Here is a 14,561-nt window from a genome sequence, read left to right as displayed (position 1 = left end):
TATTGCATTCAACTCCATCTTGCCATAGAAGAACGATAAGATCATGTCAGCCCTTTCTTTTCTTTTCTTTTTTTTTTTTCTTTTCTATTCTTTTCTTTTCTTTTTTTTTTTGAGACAGAGTCTAGCTCTGTTGCCCAGGCTGTAGTGCAGTGGTGTGATCTCGACTCATTGCAAACTCCGCCTCCTGGGTTCACGCCATTCTCCTGCCTCGGCCTCCCAAGTAGCTGGGATTACAGGCGTCCGCCACGGCGCCTGGCTAATTTTTTGTATTTTTAGTAGAGACGAGGTTTCACCGTGTTAGCCAGGATGGTCTCAATATCCTGACCTCGTGATCTGCCCACCTCAGCCTCCCATAGTGCAGCCTTTTCTTTCTTCAACATTTTGAACCTGACATCTCTAGTCTCCCTAAGATTTTCTCTAATTCACCAATAATTAATAAATTGAAGCCTCAAATTTCCAATATCAAGAAACAAAGTTTTATAAAATATAGAAAAAAGTCTTTTAGCAACCTATTGAATGCAAGTCCCATCCAAGTTGCTTAATATCAAATCAAATTATAAAGTATTTCTAATAATTCTAAGATTTTATGTTTAACCAATAAAATGACTACCTATGTATTATACAGATTATACTAGCCACCACACAGAGACATAGTTTTGGGGTTTTTTTTGTTTGTTTTGTTTTTTGAGATGGAGTCTCACTCTGTTGCCCAGCCTGGAGTGCAGTGGCACAATCTCTGTTCATTATAACCTCTGCCTCCCAGGTTCAAGCATTTCTCCTGCCTCAGTCTCCTGAGTAGCTGGGATTACAGGTGTGCACCACCATGCCCAGCTAATTTTTGTAAGTTTGTTTATTTAATGGTGTTGTTTATTTTAAGAGATAAGAAGAAGATGGGGAGAAATCAGGAAGGGAGGGAGGAAAGGAGGAAGAAAAAAAAGAAGGAAGATAAGGAGGGAGGGAGAAATGTAAAGTTGTTTTGAATACTTTTCTACATGGTTTTGTATGGAGTTAGAGGGGCTGATGATTTATTATGATTTAAAGAATACCTACAGTCTCTGGGTGTGGTGGCTCAAGCCTGTAATCCCAGCACTTTTGAAAACCTTGGCTTGATGGATCACTTGTGGCCAGGAGTTCGAGACCAGCCTGGCCGGCATGATAAAACCCCATCTCTACAAAAAATACAAAAATTAGCTGAGCATGGTGGTGCATGCCCATAATCTCAGCTATTTCAGATGCTGAGGCATGAGAATCGCTTGAGCTTGGGAGGCGGAGAACTGAGATTGTACCACTGTACTCTGTACTCCAGCCTCGGCAACAGAGCAAGACTCTATCTAAAAACAATAAAAAAATAAAAAAAAATTAAAAAAATTAAAAAAATAGTAATAATAATAAAAATAAAAATACCTACAATTTTTCTTTTAATTTTTAGGGTGATATGGTTTGGCTCTGTGTCCCCACCCAAATCTCATCTAAAATTGTAATCCTCATGTGTCAAGGGAGGGATCTGGTAGGAGGTGATTGGATTATAGGGGTGGTATCCCCCATGCTGTGCTTGTGACAGTGAGTTTTCATGAGATCTGATTGTTTTAAAAAAGTATTTGGCAGTTCCCCCTTGCACTCTTCTCTCTCACCTGCTGCCATGTAAGACATGCCTTGCTTCCCCTTCACCTTCTACCATCTGCCATGATTGTAAGTTTCCTGAGGCTTCCCCAGTCATGCAGAACTGTGAGTCCATTAAACCTCTTTCTTTTAAAAATTGCCAGTCTCAGGTTCTCAGGTAGTTCGTTCCTTCCTTCCTTTCTTTCTTTTCCTTTAAGACAGAGTCTCACTCTGTCACCCAGGCTGACGCGCAATGGGGTGATCTTGGCTCACTGCAACCTCTGCCTCCTGGGTTCAAGTGATTCTCTTACGTCAGCCTCCCGAGTAGCTTGGATTACAGGTGTGTGCTACCACACCCATTTAATTTTTGTATCTTTAGTAGAGACGGGGTTTCATCATGTTGGCCAGGCTGGTCTCGAACTCCTGACCTTGTGATCCACCCGCCTTGGCCAGGTAGTTTCTTTATCACAGTGTGAAACAGACTAATACACAGGGACAACAAGAATAATTATGTGTGATTATTTTCCTTAAGTATGTATGCTTTTTAAAAGTATATGGAGGCATAAAATTATTCCTCCAGAGTAACAAAATATACTACTTTTCTTTTTACTGTATATCTAAAAGTTTCTATATTTCCATAAAGTTGCTTACTTTATGGTTAGGTAAATGCATATTCTTGAAAAATACATCAGAATATATGAAGTGAATCTGTTGCATAAAACCAAAAGGAAGTATATTATTTTAGGAAACACATTTTGCACAAGAACATTTCTTACTCTGAAGCAGCTTACTGTCACAAGTCATTTATATTTTAAAGAAATGAACACCTCCTTGAATTAAATAGAACGGTGAGATGGTATAAAAGCAACAAATGTTTATGTCAAATAGAAAATGAGATACAGATCACATTACACATGTTTCAAATATGAAATCAGATAAATAGTTAAAAAGCATATTTAGCGTACATTCTGAATGATTGCATATCAGTTAGAAACATTTGCAGCCAACAGACACATGAAAAATGCTCATGATCACTGGACATCAGAGAAATGCAAATCAAAACCACAATTAGATACCATCTCACACCAGTTAGAATAGCAATCATTAAAAAGTCAGGAAACAACAGGTGCTGGAGAGGATGTGGAGAAACGGGAACACTTTTACACTGTTGGTGGGACTGTAAACTAGTTCAACCATCGTGGAAGACAGTGTGGCAATTCCTCAAGGATCTAGAACTAGAAATTCCATTTGACCCAGCCATCCCATTACTGGGTATATACCCAAAGGATTATAAATCATGCTGCTATAAAGACACATGTACACGTATGTTTACTGCAGCACTAGTCACAATAGCAAAGACTTGGAACTAACCCAAATGTCTGTCAATGATAGACTGGATTAAGAAAATGTGGCACATATACACTATGGAATACTATGCAGCCATAAAAAAGGATGAGTTCATGTCCTTTGTAGGGACATGGATGCAGCTGGAAACCATCATTCTCAGCAAACTATCACAAGAACCACAAGAACAGAAAGCCAAACACCTCATGTTCTCACTCATAGGTGGGAATTGAACAATGAGATCACTTGGACACAGGAAGGGGAACATCACACACCGGGGCCTGGTGTGGCATGGAGGGAGCGGGGAGGGATAGCATTAGGAGATATACTTAATGTAAATGAGGAGTTAATGGGTGCATCACACCAACATGGCACATGTATACATATGTAACAAACTTGCCTGTTGTGCACATGTACCCTAGAACATAAAGTATAATTAAAAAAAAAAAGAAAGAAACATGTGCCTAGAACAGGTTGATTGCTGAATTTTATGAAATGACATTGCTATGGCTTCAGTTTTGTTCTCACCAAAACTCATGTTGAAATTTGATCCCCAATGTGGTGGTTTTGGGAGGTGGAACCTAGTGGAAGGTGTTTGGGTCATGGCAACAGATCCCTCATGAATTGCTTGGTGCCATTCTAGTAGTTGTGAGTGAGTTCTCTCTGTTATATTAGATTCTTAAGAGGAGGGATTAATTCCCTCAAGGGTTGGTTATTATAAATCCAGTACGCCTCTTGCGTTTTGCCTCCTCGTGTGCCTGCTTCCCCTTTGACCTTCTCCACCATGTTATGACACAGCACAAAAGCCCTCACCAGAAGCCAGGAAGATGCCAGTGCCAGCCTTATTGTACTTTTCAAACTCCAGAACCATGAGCTAAATAAGCCTCTTGTCTTATAAATTACTTAGTCTCAGGTATTCTGTTGTAGCAACACAAAACAGACCAAGACAGATATTATCATCAACTTTTAGGTGTGTCGATCAGTTCTAAGGGTGAACTAGGTCAAACGACTCACTGTATACATTCTTTATGGCTTGGAATCACTAGCGTTTTTGAAGGCCATTTTTAATTAAGATGTCTTAGTAGCTGCCAAAAAAAAATTACTTTCTGAAGTATCCGATTTACTTTCCAGCATGTCTTACCCCTTGGCAATCCCATATTTATAATGTCCTTTAAAAAATAATGTTTCTTAGAGTTTAGTAAAGAAACATCTTATTTTTCTTTTGGGTCTAACATTTCTTCCTTTTGAGAAAGGAAGATCCATCTGTGACTTTTGTCTTCCTTTTTCTGTTGGACACCAGGAAGCTGAAATTCTTAAATCACCACCACAGTGATGCTTTCCCTTTATGTTGCTGGCATATACACTCTTCTCATCTTAGATCATTTCTCTGTATCCTTACTTCAATAATATGACCCTTATTGCATTTTACTTTTATTTAATTATTTATTTTTATTTTTTGAGACAGTCTCGCTCTGTCACCAGACTGGAGTGCAGTGGTGCAATTTCGACTCACTGCAACCTCTGCTTCCCAGGTTCAAGCGACTCTCCTGCCTCAGCCTCCCGCGTAGCTAGGACTACAGGCATGCACCACCACGCCCAGCTGCTAATTTTTGTATTTTTATTTGTATTTTACTTTTAGAAAGATGCCTTAAATCCCTTCAGGAAGGAGGCAGTATGCAAATGAATGAATACTCACTGATAGACTATTAATAGAATCATTAGGTCTGGTAATATGTGGAACCCATACCCTTTCTAGTGGTCCCAATCCCTTTCCAGAAAGTCACTCATTTTGTGTAAATTCTAAGATGTGTGTGTATGTGTATTTTTTAATTGTTAGTGAAGGAAATCAAAATATTCCTCTCTAAAACACTGGAGATCACAGAGCTAAAGAAGGTTAAAATGCAGGGGCACATTCTGCCCTTCCCCTTTGCCTTTCCCACCTAAAGGCAGGCACTTTTTACAACACTTGCTTATCAGCTCAGAAACAGAGCTCAGAGACAGTGGCGCCAGAAGATCCTGGAGGAGACTTTGTTCTTTCCATGAATGTATCTTCCCACATTTTCCTGCGTTTTGAAAGTCTGGAGATACACTATTATTTGTTTTGTCACTATATAGAATGTAGAGCTCTTTATTAAAGTACTATTTATGCAAGGCCCCTATGCCACTGCTTTGAGAAAGAAATACTTTTGAACTGAGGTCTCTCTTCCATGTGATGGGTATGGCATGTGTTAATACAATTTGACTGAGTTTTTCTCTTGTTAATCTGGCTTTTCAGGAAAATATCTCAACTAAGAATCTGAGGGAAAGAAAAGAAATTATATTTTCTCCCTACAAGGAGAACCAGGTTAAATGCATAGTAAGAACTTTCCCTTTTCATCTCTTATAGTCTAAGACATGTTTTGCCAATTCAGACATTTTTATTTAAGAGGCAAAAAATATTTTGAAATCAGATAAGAAATATTTGTTTTCTTTCTTCCTTTATATATCATGTTTTCTGACTAATGTTCTTAATTCTGAAGCCCTTATTGAATTATAATATGGGCAAGAAATATACATATACATTATCCTGTTCATTCAGATCTATTGAAAGTTTTACTCTAAGCCAAAAATTAAATTAAAAAGCTATAGATAGAAAACATAATATGATGAACCATAATATTTAAATTTTGCAGAATATGTAGTGTAATGACGGTTACACTAAATGTTTTCAGAAAAACAAACTCTCTTAGGAATGTCCTTAGACAGTAAAATGGGTTTCCTTTTATACGTGATTTTTTTTCATTTCAGGGTGTACATACACACAGGTTTGTTATATGAATATATTATGTTAATACTGGGGTTTGGACTTTTATTGATCCCATCACCCAAATACTGAACATAGCACTCAATACATAGTTTTTCAACCCTTGCCCCAATTCCTCCCTCCCTCCCTCCCCTCTTTTGAAGACCCCAGTATCTATTTTTTCCATCTCTATGTCCATGTGTACTCATTGTTTAGCTCCCACTTATAAGTCAGAAGATGCAGAATTTGATTTTCTATGTCTGCATTAATTCACTTAGAATAATGGTCTCCAGCTACATCAATGTTGCTGCAAAGGACATGACTTCATTCTTTTTTATGGCTGTATAGTATTCCATGGTATATATGTGCCACTCAATTTTTTTCCCTATCTATAAGTGCAGCACAAAGATAAATATGTATATGTATGTTTGTATACAAGTATACATTATTAACTATAATCACCATGCTGTATGTGTGCTGCATATATAACATGTATGTTAGGTGGTATAGCCTGAATTTTGTAGCCCACCCCTCCCGCCACTCATGTGTTGAAGCCTCACTCTCAATGTGACTATATATTGGAGACAGAGCTTTTAAGAAGGTGATTAAGTTTAAACGATGTCATACAACAGTCTGTGAGTGCTGGGTTTTGAGCTAGAGTAGGAACACATTGCTAAGGAAACACATAACATAGCAGAAACAATATCTTATATTTCCAGTGCCTAGAAAAAAATTCTTGACTAATAAACAGATAAAGAGATATTGGGACTCAAGGACTTCATCAGCTCTATTGACAGAAACCAGGAATAGAGATGAGATTATACCAGCTAAGACACCAAGAGTTTGAAGTAAATGGTGCAGAGAAAGCAGAAAAGAATTAAAGCAGATTGTGGGACTTCTTGGATTCTACAAGGACTGGACCACTATTCAAGCAAAGGGAAGAATGACCCCTAAGGGGATTCAGAGATCATTGGGGCTGCTACTCCTACAAGAGGCCCAGGGAGCAGGACTGTTTCCTTCTAAGTTTCAAAGAGTGGGGCCACCTCCCCAGATTCCATGGGGCAGGATGACCCTGTTCAGTGCCTCTAGGGCAGGACCCACCTTTACAGGGAGCCTTGTGGGCAGGGCCCTTGCAGAGAGACCCTGCGTCACCCACAGAGTCATCAGGGTGACCCTGCCATCCCAGAGGAACTGGAGAGCAAAATATTGTACCAAAAAGTATTATTTTCAAGTCTTAACATCAAATAGAATTTGCCTTGTTAGGTTTTACACTTCTCTGAGACACATCATCCATTCCTTTCTTCCAATTTTTCCCTTTTGGCATAGAAATATGTCCCCTTTGCATGTCTTATTATTGCATTTTGGAAGCACATAACTTGACTGGTTTCACAGGTTCACAGCTAGAGAGGAAGTTTACCTCAGGATGAGGCAAGTTTCACCCGTATCTGATTATATGGTATTTCTTGGTAGTTCTTTGTTTGTTTTCCCACAGCTTTACTGAGGTATAATTGACAAATTAAATACCATTCTAATTTGTTAGAATAGACATTCTAACAAATTAAATACACCTGCAGTGACTCAACAGATTACTTCGGTTGTATGGACATTTTAACAATATTAAATTCTTCCAGTTCATGAACACAGCATATCCTTGCCAATACATGTTACCTTTTGTCTTTTTGTTAATAGCCATTCTAATATTTTTACAGTGTACAACATGATGTTCTGATATATATATGCATTGTGAAATGATTACCACAATCATGCTAATTAACATATGCATAACATTTAGCACAGTTATTTCTATTTTGTGATAAGAACATTTAAGATCTATGCTCTGAGTCATTTTCAAGTATACAATACATTATTAATTTTAGTCACCATGCTGTATAATAGATCTCCAGAACTATTCATCCTAATTGAAACTTTGTACCTTCTGATAAACGTCTCCTTCTCATTTCTCACCCCTACCTCCTGCCTCAAGTCCCTAGTAACCACAATTCCACTCTGTACTTCTGAGTTTGATTTTTTTCAGATTTCACATATAAATGAGATCATGCAGTATTTGTCTTTCTGTGCCTAACATTTCATTTAGTGTAAGGTCCTCCAGGTTCATCCATGTTATCACAAATGACATAGTGTCTTTCTTTTTAAAAGCTGAATAGTATTCCAATGTGTATATCTAGCACATTTTCTTTATCCATTTATCCTTCAATGAATAATTTGATTCCATATCTTGGCGATTTTGAAAATGCTGCAGTAAACATGGGGCTGCAGATATCTCTTCAATATACTGATTTCAATTCCTTTGAATCTATACCCGGGAACAGGATTGCTGGATTGTACAGTAGTTCTACTTTTAATTTTTTGAAGAACCACCATTTTCCATAATGGCTGTACTAATCTGTATTCCCACCAATAGTGTACAAGCATTCCATTTTCTCCACATCCTTGCCAGTAGGTCATCTTTTGTCTTTTTGGTAACAGCCATTCTAACATGTGTAAAGTTATATCTCATTGTGGTTTCTGTTTGCATTTCCCTGATGATTAGTGATGTTGAGCATCTTCTCATATACTTGTTGGCCATTTGTATGTCTTCTTTTGAGAAATGTCTATTCCAGTCTTTTGCCCATTTTTAAAAGAGGTTATTTGTTTTCTTGCTATTGAGCTGTATGTGTTCCTTATATATTTCAGATATTAACGCTATCAAATGTATGCTTTGCAAATATTTTTTCCTGTTTCATAGTTTGTCTCCTTATGCTGTTGATCATTTCCTTTGCTGTGCAAAGCTTTTTGGTTTGAGACAATTCTATTTGTCTACTTTTGCTTTTGTTGCCTATACTTTTGGGGTCATATCCAAAAAATAATTGCTTAGACCAATGTCAAGAAGGTTTTTTCCTATATTTCCTTCTAGTAGTTTTACAGTTTCAGGTCTTAATCTAGTTTTAGTTGATATTTGCATGTAGTGTGAGATAAGGATCCACTTTCATTCTTCTGCATGTGGATATACAGCTTTCTCATCACCGTTTGTTGAAGAGACCATCCTGTCCCCATTGTGTGTATTTGGCACCTTTGTCAAAGATCAATTGGGCATAAATGTGTGCATTTATTTCTGGGTTCTGTATCCTATTCCATCATTTGATGTGTCTATTTTTTATCCCAGGACCACGTTGTATTGATTGCTATGACTTTGTAATATAATTTGAAATCAGGTAGTGTGATGCTTCCATCTTTAGTCTTTTTGCTCAAGACTGCTTTGGCTGTTCAGGGTCTTCTGTGGTTCAGGAATTTTAGGATTGTTTTTCCTTTTCTTCTTCTTCTTTGCTTTTTCTCTTTTGAGACAGAGTCTTACTTTTTCACCCAGGCTGGAGTGCAGTGGCACTCCAAGTTTCAAGCGATTCTCCTGCCTCAGCCTCCCAAGTAGCTGGGACTACAGGTGGGCACCACCACACCTGGCTACATTTTGTATTATTAGTAGAGGCAGGGTTTCACCATGTTGGCCATGTTGGTCTCGAACTCCTGATCTCAAGTGATCTGCCCACCTTGGCCTCCCAAAGTGCTAGGATTACAGGCATGAGCCACCCTGCCTAGTCAAGGATTATTTTTTCTGTTTCTGTGAAAAATGACATTGGGATTTTGACAGGGATTGGATTGACTCAATAGATCACTTTGTTTAGATGGACATTTTAACAATATTAAATTCTTCCAGTCCATGAACACAGAACACCTTTCCATTTATTTGTGTCTTCTTTAATTTATGTCATCAGGATTTTATAGTTTTCAATGTACAGATCTTTTACTTCCTTAGTTAAATTCATTCCTATATGGGATTATTATCTTGATTTCTTTTTGGGACAGTTCGTTGTTAGTGTATGAAAATGCTACTAATATTTGTATGTTAATTTTGTATCCTGAAACCTTATTGCATTTGTTTATTAGTTCTAATAGTTTTGGTGTGGAGTCTTTAGGGTTTTTAATATTTAAGATCATGTCATCTGCAAACAGACAATTTTACATCTTCCTTTCCAGTGTGGATGCCTTGTCTTTCTTTCTCTTGCCTAATTGCTCTGGCTAGGACTTCCAGTACTATACTGAATAGTAGTTGTAAGACTGGGCATCCTTGAGGCCGGGTGCAGTGGCTCATGCCTGTAATCCCAGAACTTTGGGAGGATGAGGCCGGTAGATCACAAGGTCAGGGGAAGGAGACCATCATGGCTAACATGGTGAAACCCCTTCTTTACTAAAAATACAAAAAAATTAGCCAGGCGTGGTGGCATGTGCCTGTAGTTCCAGCTACTTGGGAGGCTGAGGTAGGAGAATTGCTTGAATCCGGGGGGCAGAAGTTGTAGTGAGCCAAGATTGTGCCATTGCACTCCAGCCTGAGTGACAGAGCCAGACTTTATCTCAAAAAAAAAAAAAAAAAAAAAAAGGAGTGGGCATCCTTGTCATGTTCCTATGATTTAGATATGACTTTAGAGTTTAGAGCGGGTACTAAATGTATTAAGATTCTTGTGGTTTTTAAGATGGAAGGAATGTATTTGCATTCAAGAGTGCATGAGTTTTGGGGGCCAGGAATGGAAGGCTATGAAATGAATTCTGTTTCCCTAGAATTCATATGTTGAATCTCTAACCTGTAATGTGACTGTTTTAGAAAAAGAACCTGTAAGGAGGTGATTGAGGTTAAATAAGGTCATGAAGGGAGGGTCCTGGTCTCTTGGGATTAGTGCCCTTACAGGGAGAGACACAGGAGAACCTGCTCTCTCTCTGCCCAGAAAGAAGAGGTTATATGAGCAAACAGGGAGATGGTAGCTGCCTACAAGCCAGGAAGAAAGGCCTCACCAGAAACTATGTTGGCAGTTATCTCAGACTTCCAGCCTCCAGAATTGTAAGAAAATAAATGTCTGTGGTTGAAGCTACATAGTCTATGGTACTTTGTTGTGGCAGCCTGAGTACAGACTAATATATCACACAAGTGCCACATATACGTGCTGTACCTGTTATGAAAGTGCATATGACACTCAGGAGTTGCACATATACATATATGCATGTCAAATGTATGTTATATATCATGTTTTATATAATGTATGTCTTCTTTCCCCCCTTCTTTATTTAGCTAGCTATAAACATACATACATAGATTGAGAGAGAGCAAACAAGCCCTGATCTCCATGCCCGAGAGTTAGCTTAACTCCATTCTGTGACCTCATACTCAAGTCCTCACCCTGGTCATATGCCAATGCCAGTGATCCATGCCTTTGATCCTAGGGCAGCTAAGTTATAGCTAAGTCATAAAACTTAAGAATACAATACTGAAAAAAAAAATCTTACATAGGTCAGCAGCACCATCTTTACCTAAAAGAGCTGTCTATAAATAATTTTGTTACCATAAAGGTCTTAATTGTAATAAGAATATTTATACTTGCTCTAATTAATGTCTATTTCTAGATTTTAAAAAGGAATAACTTTTTAAAAATGTTTTGTTAACTCACCTTGTCACAGATCCATTTCTTAGGATTTTCACTTCGGAATTGTTCTTTGTGAGAAATAGGACAATACTTGCTTGATAAATGCATTGATGGGATGTACTTTTCATTTTTATGGTATGAAGAAAATGGCAAAAACCTGAAAGAAATATTTAGGAGATATTCTTAACTTGATTTTTAGAGACACTTGGTTTTTAAAATAAGACTTTGGAGAAGTACTACAGTACAGTGAAAATAATACATGATTTAGAATCAGAATACTTAGATTTCATTTCAACCTCTGCCATTGATTACCTGTGTTAATTACTTCTATTAATCTTTATTTTCTACTCTGCAAATGGAGATACTAAAATGTTCTTCACAGAATTTTTGTGAGTCTCAAGTATTTTATATAGAGATAATGCTAAATAATATATTTATGAATCAATTATGCCAAAAAACTCAAAATTCATCATATGAATGAAAATGTTCTTAATTTTAAAATAGTATCCCTAAATCAAAAGGACAGTCAGTACAGTCAATTCTCATTGAAGTAGGCTTTCTTCAATTTTAAGTCACTTGAATAATGGTGGCATTATTGGTAGCAGTAGCAGTTACAAAAAATAGGGCCTTCAAGTCAGTCAGACCTGTAATCACACCTTAGCTTTGCTTTGCTAGCTGTATTACCCTATGCAAGTTATCTGAATGAGGCTTGACTTCCATATAGGGTTATTACAATGAATGAACAACTTAATTCATGTAAGGTATTTAACATGGAGGCTGAAAAGATTGTGTCCAATAAATAATGTCGGTGCTAAAAGCAGATGTAAAAATTGAAGGAATCTGTTGCAGCAACCATTATCATCATCATCATCATCATCATCATCATTACTTTAGATATTTTTATGATCAACAGAAAAGACCAAACTTTTAAAACTCATATCAACTCTCACAGAACATCTAAGATTGTGATATGCTTTCAGTGTAACCCAGATCCCTCACCAAAACACACCGAAATAAGAGTAAATAAATTTTTTTAAAAGTTATAAACCTATAAGAATAAATAGGACAGAAAATAAGAAAGAGCAATTGAAAACACCAATTAATTTTTAGCAGGTGGAAGGAAGATAGAAAATTCAAAAATGACACAAAAGAGTTAAGAAAACTGAAATCTAGGTGCCAGAAGAATGAGATGTCAAAGAGCAACAGGGCAATTTGTCCTGTAGAACCAGGGAAAGGCTCGGGAAATAAATCTACAATTATTCCAGAAAGTGAGAGAAGGAATGAAGCTGAAAACAGCTGAAAGCTTATGTAAGGAGTAATGAAATCCTCAGGTCCATGTCCCAGTCCATGTATCCATAAAAGCCTATTCTCAGAAAAAATTTACACCAAAAAGCTCTAGTCTCAAGGAAAGCATGTACTGAGGAAGGCTAAGGGGAGGCACCAAATGGAATATGTAGATTTTAATCCAAAGACTGGCCATTGAACTCTTTCCTCGCTCGTCTCTTAAGTGCACTGGCAGCTTGAACTTATATCCTTCAGAAGACTGATTGCATCTTCTGAAAAGACGTGACAGTTCTTAGAGAAACGAGTTCAAATATCAACAATTTGGGGATGTTTTAATTAAAAGGGTGTATCAGAATATAATAAAATCTATCAAAAAGCCACTCTTTTACACCCTTAGAGTTTCTAATCTAATTTTTACATTTTCCCTTTTAATATAAACTTAAGAATGGTTTACCAGTGGGAAAATAATCAGTGTGGAAGAAGGACACAAATCCAAACATAAGGAATAAGCTAGAGGAAACAGATATCATGATGCAGCAAAAAGGAATAAATTCAGAAATTTTTAACACATATAATCAAAGGAGACACGGTATTAATGAAATAAAATTTGGAAGGCTTTTAAATAAAACAAACATTTAGAGAAAAGTGGAAGCTCTGGGAAATAGAAACTATATATAGCAAAATAAAATATTCTCCTGAGAAAAATATTCTGAAATTCAGACTTTAAAAAAAGTTGAGGTTCAACATATATTTATTGAGCCATTACTATATGCCAACATTTTCATATAGATGATCTCATTTAGTTAAGATAAAGAAAGGTGTTTTCAAAAATCTAAATTCAACTGAAAATTATTATTTTTGTCATTTAATAAACAGAAAAAGTGCATTCTTTCATCAATTTTAACACTTCTCTGCAATTTCGTTTTAATATTTATTTTAAAATTCTTAATATTTTCCAAAGAAAGTATTTTCTAACACTATTTAAAATAAAAAATAAACAGAATATAGAACTTTGAATTATACAAAGTTACAGAAGCATGTATTACATATGCACTTGGGAAAAGAGCTCTCATATAAGATAGATTATGGTCCTTCCAGTGCTAATTTGCACATGGGATGGACATCACACACAAAAAAATTAATGTGGCCCCAATGTCCCTGAGTATACAAAGGAGGTGCTGTGAGCCGACTGCTGCACTTCCAGTTTTTATCACTTCTGAATTGCATTTTAATAGTACATTTTTCTTTTGTGTCTGAACAAAATTTGCCTTCTCAAGGGAATGGATGGCTGAAACAAGGCTGGAAGACTGGGTACTTCCCTGCTCATGAATTAACTCTACTTTCATTTAGCCATCATGTTTCATGAAAGTAACACATATGCATATTCTTAATTGTACATATATATGTGCCTGTATGTATATTAAAAAATATTTAGATATTTTATAATCTTTAAATAACATTTATCTTCAAATTAGGAAAAATATTCAATTCTCAAATCAGATTTGCTCTATAAAGTATAAATAGCTACTAACATTGAAAAGTCACTTTGGTTTATAATAAAATTTTACGTATAAATCAATTACTTTAAAACTATGTTCTTTTACCAGTTTTTAACATGTATTCAGTTGTGCTTATGCTTAGAGTGAGTACTTTTCAATCAACTAAACTTCATGTTAAAGAAAAGTAATACATGTATTTACCTGATTTTTTTTACAATCTTATCAAAGACATAGACCTGGCAAAAATTCTTGAAAGCAATGTAGAGATATAGTGGTATATACAAACAAGTAACAACTTGAATGTCTGGGCAGTTACGGAAGAATTGGTAGAGGTCTCAGGAAGCAAAAATTAAAAATAGCTAATTAGCTTTCAGGAAAATAGGTCCATTGTAAATATAGTCTTTGTACACTGAGTACATGTAATATTATTTTATTATTATATACATATGTGTATTTTCCAAATAAGGACACTAACAAATTACATTTATTGTTTTTCTGCCTTATAACTCTCTTTAATTTTTCACCTTTTCTTAAAGTCCTACTATTGTTACACATAACTCTAGGTTTTCTATCAGTGCATTTATTTCA

General features: G+C 36.3%; 1 protein-coding gene across 1 annotated transcript in view; it reads right to left on the bottom strand.

Annotated features, from left to right (window-relative positions):
* SPATA17 (spermatogenesis associated 17) overlaps positions 1-14,561 on the bottom strand; it is a 229,289-nt gene that overhangs the window by 50,822 nt on the left and 163,906 nt on the right. The window contains exon 9 of the mRNA XM_033195162.1: positions 11,215-11,347. Within this exon, the coding sequence (XP_033051053.1) occupies positions 11,215-11,347 (133 nt within the window). The remainder of the gene's footprint in view (positions 1-11,214; positions 11,348-14,561) is intronic.

This window comes from Trachypithecus francoisi, unplaced genomic scaffold (assembly GCF_009764315.1).
Source record: "Trachypithecus francoisi isolate TF-2019V2 unplaced genomic scaffold, Tfra_2.0 Lachesis_group5, whole genome shotgun sequence".
Classification (NCBI taxonomy): domain Eukaryota; kingdom Metazoa; phylum Chordata; class Mammalia; order Primates; family Cercopithecidae; genus Trachypithecus; species Trachypithecus francoisi.
The sequence above is the reverse complement of the archived record's forward strand: the minus strand, read 5'-3'. Positions and strand labels throughout refer to the sequence as shown.